At 50.4% G+C, this 11,280-nt stretch overlaps 1 protein-coding gene across 3 annotated transcripts in view; it reads right to left on the bottom strand.

The window, feature by feature from the left end:
* Nucleotides 1-262: 262 nt before the first annotated feature.
* The window catches only part of LOC123116927 (vacuolar-sorting receptor 1), a 47,182-nt gene continuing 36,164 nt past the window's right edge, over nt 263-11,280 (bottom strand). Inside the window, exons 9-12 of one of the 3 annotated variants that reach the window (XM_044537797.1) lie at nt 7,963-8,029; nt 7,326-7,454; nt 7,136-7,245; nt 263-527 (exon numbers count right to left, since the gene is read on the bottom strand). In XM_044537797.1, the coding sequence (XP_044393732.1) occupies nt 420-527; nt 7,136-7,245; nt 7,326-7,454; nt 7,963-8,029 (414 nt within the window). In that variant the 3' untranslated portion in view covers nt 263-419. The remainder of the gene's footprint in view (nt 528-7,135; nt 7,246-7,325; nt 7,455-7,962; nt 8,030-11,280) is intronic. The other 2 variants (XM_044537804.1, XR_006457242.1) reach the window with 2 other exon arrangements.

Below are 11,280 nucleotides of genomic sequence, written 5' to 3'. Positions count from 1 at the left end.
GGATGTATCTACAATTAAAATACATCTAGATACATTCATTTCTTGGACGAGTAATTCTGAACGGAGGGAGTAGCACTAAACTATAATGATCATAATAGGCAGCACTAACTGAATCCAAAAGGATGCGTTGCTTAACAGCATCATCACATGCATGTATGCAACTAACTACCCCACATGTTGTGGTTGGGTCGCGCCAGGGACGAGCTGAGCGAACGTTTGCTCATTATAGAATCTGTTAATATTACCGGAGATGGAGTTGCCGTGACCTCTAAGGTGAAAGTACTGTAGATAAATTTGTACGTGAGTCTCACATTCATGTCAGACTCTAAAATCATGCTGCCATTCACCTTGGTATGCATTCTGTATATTTCAACGCTGTTCAAACCACATTTCTGCCTATGTTAGTTGTACAGGTTCAGTTAGTGAGCAAGTGGATGATCTTCGTGTGAATCATATGGGACCTCTCCTTGATTGTCCAGTGGCATGTACTGTGCCATGATAGCTCTAATCTCAGAGTCCATGTATGCCTGAAAAAACAACACAAAACAACTATGTAGAATTAGACATCTGTCAATGAAGCTAAGGACAAGAAGCCTTAGTTAAAACATATTTACAGTATTGCTGAAACTCAACATCATAATAGGGATTTGGTGATATCGGCTTTTCAAAACCATAAGCATAAGCTACAGCGGAATGTGGTCATTTGTTACCCTTCTACTCCCTGCGTTCCATCATAAGTGTCGGTGATTAGTACAACTTTGAACTAAATCAGCGACACATAATATGGACGGAGGGAGTAGTTTTCTTTGCAGATAATGTGGGAAAATATTAACCACATGGAAGTTGTCATATTACATAAAATTTCAACCACTCTTGGTACAACAGCAACTAGGATAGAACTTTCTTTTCAAGAACAAGCAACTTCAGTTGCATGTTGTTTTCGTTAAGATAAAAGTGTGAAGTGTGAAGTGCGCCGTCCAAGGCTTCTGCACAGACGCGGCATCTCCTGGCCGCGATGGAGAATCAAACATCCAACCTCTCGGCCCTCATGGAGAAGTTGCTCGAGCGCTTCGATGAGAAGGCGGAGGCGGGGAAGCGCGCCGAGGTGCAAGCCGCCTTCAACAGTCAGGTCTCCCACGAGCTCAAAAGCCTCTCCAAGCAAATCGGACTCACCCAAGCAGAGGTCGACGACGTCCGTAGGGGGGCCTCTTCACACTCGTCGGCCCTCTCCGCCATATCTGACGTCGACGACCCGGCCGCGACCGTGCTCCATACGCCGCCGCCCAAGGATGCACCTCAGCATAAGGCGCCACCACCACCGCCGCCGCCACCCGAGCTGCGCGGCGCCCCGCCCCCGAGCGCGCTGCCACATCCGCACATCCGCAGACGCTAGCTGGAGGCCAGCCGCGCACACGCCTGGCCAACGACGGACTGCCGCTGCTTTCAGTACCAGAGCAGACACCACCACCGGAGCGCACTCATCACCAACCACGAGAGGATTACTTCACCAAGCCACCCAAACACAATTTCCCTCGCTTCGATGGGGAATACCCGCGCGTCTGGCTGGATCGATGCCTGGCATATTTCAAGCTCTACCGCGTGCCGGAACACAACTGGGTGATCACAGCAGCACTCTATGTGGAGGGGCATGCCGCCCTCTGGTTACGGGCATTTCGGCAGCAGAACCCGATTCTCCGCTGGGACATGTTCCGGCGAGCAATTGAGGAGGAGTTTGGACCGGAGGAACTTGAGTCCCTGATGCACAGTCTCTTGCAACTGCGGCAGACTGGGAGCGTGATCGAGTACAGACAGCAATTCGAGGTTCTCATGTACAATTTACTGGCCCTGGATACAACCCTGAGTCCCAAATTCTTTGTTACACAATTTCTGCTGGGACTCAAGGATGAGCTCCGCGCTGCTGTACGCCTTCAAGCACCCAACAGCATCACCCAGGCCACAGTTTTTGCAAGAATTCAGGAAGAGGAGCTCGCGAATCTGCACCCAAAGTCACGACCATTGCCGGCCGGTCAACCGCCTCCACTGCCCTACTCTGCACCAACGCAGGGACGCCCACCGGCAGCAGCAACCATTTTGCCAGCGGGGAACCCACCGAAACCGATCGCAGCAGCCAAACCAGCGACAGATGACTTCGGCAGAGAGCGGCAGTTACGGGATTACAGACGCCAACATGCCCTGTGTTTTCGCTGCGGCGAGAAGTACTCCAGGGAGCATCAGTGCAAGCGATCAGCTCAGTTACTTACCATTGAGGTTGGGGAGTATGGAGAGGTCCTGTCAGATGATGCCGTGCGTGCTCTAGAATTGTTGGACGAACCAGTGGGGGCTGACGCCGCGTGCTGCCTCCTGTCGGCGCACGCTGCGGAGGGCACGGAAGCGGCAGAAACCATCAGGCTTCGCGCTACTGTGGGCGGACAGACCATGTTGTTGCTCGTAGACTCCGGCAGTACACACAGTTTCGTCAGCACGGCTTTTGCAGAGCTTTTGCAGAACGTGTTCAAGCTCCGACAACCAAGATTCCGACAGTGGCTGTTTGCGTCGCCAACGGCCAACGGTTGACCTGCACAGCCATGGCACCCCAGCTCCGTTGGACCATTCAGGGTCATGAATTTGCTACCGATATGTGCCTGTTGGAGTTGGGCGTGTATGATGCCGTCCTGGGAGTTGACTGGCTTGCTCAGCATAGCCCAATGAAGTGTGATTGGAATCTGAAATCGATGGAATTCGTCAAGGAGGGAGCCACGGTACAGCTGCGTGCGCACGGAGGAGCAGCCTACACTAGCCGCAATGGATGCTGCTACGCTTTGGCAATTGCAGGAGGCAAACGAAATCCGGGGCGCGGCCTGTTGGAGATTCAGGCCCCCTCATCAACCCAAGAGGAACCAATTCCCCCGATAATCCAACGGGTACTGACAGACTTTCGTGATGTCTTTGAGGAGCCAACCTCATTACCTCCTCGTCGACAATACGATCACGCCATCACCCTGGAACCGGGAACAGCACCAATCAACTGCAGACCATACCGGTACTCGCCACTGCAAAAAGATGAAATCGAGCGACAGGTTGCTGAAATGCTCCGCAAGGGTCTCATCACCCATAGCATGAGCCCGTATGCTGCGCCGGTCCTCTTGGTCAAGAAAAAGGATGGATCATGGCGATTTTGCGTGGATTATCGAAGATTGAACGCAGTCACCATCAAGAACAAATTTCCCCTTCCGGTCATTGATGAGCTCCTGGATGAATTGGCGGGTGTGGCTCCAAGATTGATTTGCGTTCGGGTTATCATCAGGTCCGCATGCGAGAAGGTGATGAAGAAAAAACGGCCTTCAAAACTCGTCGCGGGCACTTCGAGTTCCGCGTGATGCCGTTCGGAGTCACCAATGGACCTCCAACCTTCCAATGCGTCATGAATGCAGTACTCTCTGGCCCGAGCCGTATGTATGTCATAAGTTTTCTAGATGACATTCTTGTGTTCAGCCATACCTTGCAGGAACATGTCGAGCACTTGCGCACGGTGTTGACCATCTTGCGACAACATCAATTGTACGCCAAGGAATCCAAGTGTTCATTTGCCCAGCCTCGCATTGAATACCTCGAACATGTGATCTCCAAGGAGGGTGTGGCAACGGATGCCAGCAAGACCAGCGCCATGTGTTCGTGGCCCACACCGAACAAATGCCACGGAGCTGCAGGGATTACTCGGTCTCACTGGCTACTATCGCAAGTTCGTTCCAAGATATGGGATCATCGCCAAGCCCCTCACTCAGATGCTCACCAAGAAAGGATTCCTCTGGTCTGAACAAGCCCAAGTCGCCTTCGACCTACTCAAGCAAGCTATGATCAATGCCCCGGTCTTGGCACTGCCGGATTTTTCGCGTCCATTTTCCACCGAAACAGATGCTTGTGACACCGGGGTAGGCGCGGTGTTAGTCGAAGATGGTCACCCGGTGGCCTATCTCAGCAAGGCGTTGGGGGTCCACAATCAGCGGCTATCAATCTACAAGAAAGAGTTTCTCGCTGTCATCATGGCCATTGATAAATGGCGTGCCTATCTGCAGAGAGCCCCCTTTGTCATTGTCACCAATCACAAAAGTTTGTGTAGCTTGGGGGATCAACAGTTGGAAACAGAGCTTCAGCGCAAGGCTATGTCAAAGATGGTGGGGTTACAGTTCTCCTTCAAATATTGCCGGGGCCAAGACAACGGCGCGGCATATGCCTTGTCTCGCGTTGGTCACTTACTGTCCGTCGAAGCAGTCGAAGCACTGTCCGTCTGTCAACCCCAATGGCTTCAAGAGGTCGCTAACTCATATGAGACGGATACTAAGGCACAAGCCATGTTGCAGCGATTGGCCCTTTGCAGTCCAGACGACCAAGGTTATGAGCTACAGCACGGCGTGATTCGCCATCATGGCAGACTATGGATCGGAGCAAACACTGCCCTGCAGACTATGCTGATTAGTGCGTTCCACGCGAGCGCAGTGCGAGGACATTCAGGAGTCATGGCCACCTATCAACGCCTCAAGAAACATTTCACTTGGCGTGGCCTCAAACCACCTGTCAGCTGTGGAGGATTTTGTGAGACAGTGTGCAGTTTGTCAACATGCGAAATCTGAACATATCCGGACCCCAGGTCTGCTTCGGCCACTACCAATACCCACACAGCCGTGGCAGGATTTGACGATGGACTTCATCGGCGGCCTACCGGCATCCGATGGATACAAGGTGATCATGGTCGTCGTCGACCGGTTCACCAAGTACGCGCACTTTGTGCCACTCCGTCACCCGTACACTGCTACTTCTGTCGCGCGTGCTTTCTGGGACATCATCAAGTTGCACGAAGTGCCCCATTCCATCATCTCTGACAGGGATAGTGTTTTCACCAGCAAAATGTGGCGGGCAATGCTTGATGCTGCTGGTACAAAATTGAGCTACTCCACGGCCTACCATCCTCAGACCGATGGGCAAAGTGAGAGGGTGAACCAGTGCCTTGAAATGTATCTTCGTTGCGCCGTCCACGAGACACCGAAGCAATGGCGCAAGTGGCTGTCAACCGCGGAGTTCTGGTACAACACAACCTACCACTCCTCACTCAATACTTCACCATTTCAAGCCTTATATGGAAAGGAACCCAACTTGGGAGGTTTGCCTGCCCTGGCCACCAACTTACCTGAAGATGCGGGAACAGAGTTGGACTGGGCGACACACAACACAAGGCTGCGTGCCCAGCTCGCGCGCGCAGAATCAGTGCAAACAGAAGGCAGACAAGCACCACTCGGAGCGTTCCTTCCAAGTGGGAGAACAGGTTCTGCTCAAGCTTCAACCCTACATTCAATCAACTGTCGCCAACCGCCCCTGTCCCAAGTTGGCATACAAGTTCTTTGGGCCATTCACCGTCGAGCAGCACATCGGCACCATGGCGTACAAGCTGGAACTTCTGGAGGACAGCCGCATCCATCCGGTCTTTCATGTGTCCCAGCTCAAGCCGTTCACGCCAGACTACTCTCCGGTCTTCTCCGAGCTACCACGCACTCCAGACCTCACTGCTGCTCCACTGCAGCCGATGACCATCCTCGCCCGTCACCTCATCAAGAAAGGTAACTCCTCGGTGCTGCAGGTTCAAGCCAGTGGTCTTCGCTGTCGCCAGACTCTGCAACCTGGGAAGACTACACCGTGTTGCGTCACCGATACCCGATGGCTCCTTGGTGGGATGAAGACGACGCTTCCGCTCAAGGAGGGGCGAATCTCACACCTGATGCGAGTGCATCGATGGACTAGATAGGGGATGAGAGCACATGGGCCGGAGCCTAGTGGGTGTAGTGGGCCGCTTGTGGCCAGCGTGTGTTGGATGTGGACTTGTACTTAAGCGGTGACCGCAAACAACACAGACAGGAAATGAAATACGATCTGAACTCTCTCATCCCCTTCCTCCTCTGCTACTCACCTACCTGCTTCCTCCCTCATCCCGATCTCCCCTCCCGTGCGATCGATCCCCTCCCTAGGGTTCTTCGGTCGTCACACCTAATATCCATGATTTACCTGTGATTAGCCAAAGCCTGGCCACTGATCTTCTTGTCGCACCACACGCTTTAGCAAAGGAGAACAGTGTTGGTGCAATGTCATGGGCACTTCGCCCATTAATACTGCTCGTGCCAAAACTATGATATATCTCCTACATACACCATGCATTGGGTAGCCGCCAAGAAGAGGGTTGTGGCTCTTTGCTAATCGGCACTTGCAGTCCTGACCACGCCCTCGGCTCCCCGACGCAACCCTGCTAGCTCCATCTGATCATATGTGCCTCATTCAGGAACTGAGGATTGTGAATCCCAAGTCCTCCGAACTCTGTTTCACATTTGGTCCAAGGCAAGCGCAACAGCCACCGACATCACCATGGACACACCGCCAAGCCCAAGTGGACCCATGAAAAGGACACGTGCACGAGCCATCCAAACTGAGATGACTTCACTCCTCTTTGAGCTCCATATACCTTGAATGAGACTTGGCTACTACCTCAAAGTGGAATCCTATGTGTGATTAGGTTTGTTGGGCCAGGTCCAAGATGAGGATGAGAAGACGAGGAAGATGAAGGAGTAAGGCGTGAAGCCGGAATCGGAAACCCGAAAGACTCCAAAGTTTGTCAACTCTAGTCTCTCCAAACCTGATCCGGACTCCATCAAGAATACGGCCTGTTACGCTTCATGCACTAGCCAACGCAACCAAAAGTCCGAACTGATGGAAAGGGATAGGCAATCCACATACACACTTCAATACCCCCTCTCACGTGTGACGTGGGAAATTAACACGTGAATAGACTCAGAGGTATGGCTCAAGAGGCCTATACGTGGACACCGAGGGGGGCAGCATCAATTTTTGGATGTATTGTGAAATCCAAAACTTGAACTCAAGACCTTAGGCCCTGATACCATGTTAAGCTTCATGCACTAGCCAACTAGGACTTGAACTCAAGACCTTAGGCTCCCATAACATGTTAAGCTTCATGCACTAGCCAACGCAACCAAAAGTCCGAACTGATGGAAAGGGCTAGGCAATCCACATATACACTAGGTTTACAAATAAAAACTATATGAATGAAGATAATATTCTGCACCAGCTAGCTTACCCTTAATCTGTATTTGTATACCACATAGCTTCCTGCCGCCACAATAACCAAGGCTACCAAGATCCCCCACACAGCAGCCCATGCTGCTTTAGCCTGAACTGTTGTCTTACCTACAGATTAACCATACAAGATTAAGTGATATGTACAAAAAATGATAGATATTTGTTACATAATCAAAGTCTAAAATTACTTATGCAAGTGTCGTGCTCCTTGATGTACAAAAGGTCGCCACTACAAGTACAATCATAGCCACCCCATGTATCTCTGCAGCTGCATTCAGGACACTGGCAAGCTTTTCTCTCCTTGCACTCGTCAATATCTGCAAAGGTAAATGACAAGCAGCAGTTTAAGAACTATTGTACCTGCTGCATTGCACTAATTTTTTACTGCCTTTTTTCACAAAATATATAACGTTTTTGCAGAAAACTTGTTAATCGGAAAAATATTCATGTCAATTGTCCATATTCCAAGTATGTGTGAAGTCATTTTTTACTGCCTTTTTTCACAAAATATATAACATTTTTGCAGAAAAAATGTTAATCGGAAAAATATTCATGTCAATTGTCCATATTCCAAGTATGTGTTTAGTCATTTGCATCTGCAAGAAAGACCCATTTTTGTTATAGAAAAAAGAGAATCATTTGTATGTGCGAGAGAGAAGAGAGATTATCTAGAGAATAAAATTCAGAGCGAAAAGACGATCAGTGCAGTACAGGACCATTGGTAGAACATCACTTATTCTGAGATGCAGGTCAGCGGTAATTTCCTAATTTTTGTGTGTGTGATCGGGTGGGTGGTGTGGAATGGGGGGTAAGGCTAAAGAGTACCATGACATTTTTTAACACCGTCCCCTCGGAAACCAGCTGGACACTTGCACTTTTGATCTCCTGATTCCTGTAAAATAAAATTTGGGTACGCGAATACTTATCAGAGTTAAGTAAAAGAACTGTAGAAGTTATTACTGTTAGTATACTATATATATATATAGCCATGTAGGCTTTTGTATTTACCCCATTGTATAAGGGGTTTTCTGCATATTTCCTGCACCTGTACATGTATATATACTGGCCTATGGCCCATGGGAATACAAGTTGCATATTCCTAACATGGTATTAGAGCTAGGTCAACTTTTTCGCACGCTGCAACTTGTGCTATTGATCCACCGCCGCGTCGCCGCCATCCTCTGTGGCGGCTGTTGTTTTCTCTATCTCCCGTTGCCGCCAGATTTCCCACGCCCGCTACTGCTTCTTGCCCCGCTCGCCTCTCTCCCGTCTACCTCCAACGCCTCTCTGCTCCGTCCCCTGCAGATCAACGCCCCAGGTCGGCTGCTTCATCCCACGTGTCCGCCGCTGGAGTGCTGCCCGCACATTACATCAAGCAGCTCGGTCCTGCCTCCTGCTCCGGCCCGTTGGTGCAGCCGCTCAGGTCAACGGCTGCTAGATCCCGTCCAAGTCTCCATCAGCCTCAAGCCACAGCCGCGACCTGCCAAAGCCGTGATGATCGCTGGCCTCCTGCGCCCAGCAATCAGCGGCTGCTGATTTGCTAGCTCCAGTCTTGCCTGCTGATCAAAGGCACTGCTGGTTGCACCTTCTATTGAATCAAGCCGCCGGCCACTTCTATTGGGGCTGATGCGGCTGGTTGTCCTCTTGTAAAAAAAAAGGAGAAAAAAAAAGGTGCCTCCGGCTTGTCCTTCTGTGATGTTCAAGGGTGTTCCCTACACTGACCACATCTCGCACATGCGCTTTTCCTCGGTGCTTGGTGCTCATCCGCCTGTGATGTCATCCCTTCGGCGTTTTACGCAGGCTGTGCTGGTCGATTTACAACAACTTCTCTCATGACCTCCGCATGGTGATTGTCACTCTACACCAACTCCTCTCGCTACTTTCACCGGCGATTGTCACTCTACACCGGCTCCTCTCGCGACTTTCACCGATAGTGCTGATGGCTCCATCGACTACGCCTCGCACACGCGCCTTCCCTCGACGCATGGTGATTGTCTGCATGTGACCTTGTCTCCACCACCAGCCTCTGCAGATGATATCGGTCATGCTACATCGCCTCTAGCAGCTTCCACAGCTGGTGGTGGCCGTTCCTTTTTCGATGCTGCTATGTTAACTACTCCAGTTGTGTCCTTCACTGAGCAGGAAATTTTGCGACTTCGTGACTTGCTTATTGCCTCCGGCACTTCCTTGTCGGGTGCATCTATGTCTACCTCTTCAATTGAGCCCCTGACTGAGCAGGAGATTACACGACTTCGATGCTTGCTAGCCGCATCCTCTGCTTGTTCACCAACTGGTTTCTGCTACCGACTATTTGGCATTGTGGGACCACCTTCTACACAGGCAGGTACATCTCCATGGATTCTTGATACTGGAGCATCTTTTCATATGACTCATGATTCATCCACTTTGTCCTCTATTCAACCTCTTGCTTCTCATGTCCATGTTCTTACTGCTGTTCATGTTCTTACTGCTGATGGTACCTTCCCTCCCGGTTAATGGCCGAGGCATTCTTAACACTCCAGCTTTTCATGTTCATCATGTTCCTCGACTTACCATGCAGCTCATTTCTGGTGGCCAGATTGTTGACTCTGGTTGTAGGGTCATTCTTGACTTTGACTCATGTTCAGTTTTGGATCGTCACACTGGTGCTCTACTTGGTGCTGGCCCTAGACGCCATGACTTGGGATCTCTAGGAGCTTGACTGGCTTCACCTTCCCACCCCTGCCATCACCGCCAGTCTTTCCGCTTCAGTTGCCTTGTCTACCAGCTCTTTTCAGTAGTGGCATCATCGCCTTGGTCACTTGTGTGGCTCTCGTCTTTCATCATTAGTTCGACGTGGTCTTCTTGGATCCATCTCCAGTAGTGTGTCTCTAGACTTTCAGGGTTGTCGGCTTGGTAAACAGGTCCAATTACCTTATCCTCATAGCGAGACTCTATCTCAGCGTCCTTTCGACATTGTTCACTCTGATGTTTGGGGTCCAGCTCCCTTTGCCTCGAAGGGAGGTCATCACTACTATATTATCTTTATAGATGACTTCTCTTGACACACTTGAATATATTTTATGTTTTCTCGTAGTGAGGTCTTATCTCATGGTTCACACTCAGTTCTCCACGCCTATTCATGTGTTCCATGCTGACTCTACTGGAGAGAATATCTCCAAGTTGTTGCATGGAGTCCTTGTTGAGCAGGGTACTCTTGCTCAATTCTCTTGTCCTCGTGCTCATGCTTAAAATGGTGTGGTTGAGCGCAAGCATCGTCACCTTGTTGAGACGGCCCGTGCATTGATGACCAACACCTCTCTTCCGCCTCACTTTTGGGCTGAGGTTGTCTCCACTTCCACCTATCTCATCAATCTTCAGCCATCCACTGCTTTCCAGGGTGGCATTCCTTTCGAGTGTCTTTTTTATTGTTCTCCCGATTATTCGACGCTTCGTTTGTTTGGTTGTGTTTGCTATGTTCTTGCCCCTCGTGAACGCACCAAACTGACAGCTCAGTCTGTTGACTGTGCCTTCTTAGGCTATCGTTTGGATGCGTATTTCTCGGGATGTGACTCTTGATGAGTCTCGTTCCTTCTATCCGCGTCCATCTTCCTTGACCTTTTCGGTGGATGATATCTCTTTCCTCACTTCTTGACACACCTATCACTTCCGTTGAGCCCTTGTCCATCCGTCCTGCTGCCCCTGCTTCTACAATTATTGTAGATCCGACGTCGTCATCTCCCATGGTTTCCTCACCCCGCTTGTCAGGATTCTACACCTTCATCCCCGGTGACTTCTCCATCTCCATCACCCGAGTCTACCCTGGTGATTCTCCTTGCATTCTTCCATCGTTTCCTCACTTTTATACTCGTTGTCTGCGTGTATGGATGCCTCTAATGATGTGTCATCTACTTCTAATGTGCAGTCTTCCTCGTCTCAACCTACCTATGGCTTGCGTCCTCGTTCGCTTCCGCCTATTGAGCGCCTTGGTTTTCCATGCACTGGCGCTCGACTTCTTATCGTGAAGCTGTTGTTCATCCCGAATGGCATCTGGCGATAGCAAAGGAGCTGGCTGCTCTTGAGTGGACCGGCACATAGGATCTTGTTTCTCTTCCTCCCCGTGTCTGTCCCATCACTTGTAAGTGGGTCTACAAGGTTAAGACT

The sequence above is a fragment of the Triticum aestivum genome, chromosome 1B, assembly GCF_018294505.1.
Source record: "Triticum aestivum cultivar Chinese Spring chromosome 1B, IWGSC CS RefSeq v2.1, whole genome shotgun sequence".
Classification (NCBI taxonomy): Eukaryota; Viridiplantae; Streptophyta; class Magnoliopsida; order Poales; family Poaceae; genus Triticum; species Triticum aestivum.
The sequence above is the reverse complement of the archived record's forward strand: the minus strand, read 5'-3'. Positions and strand labels throughout refer to the sequence as shown.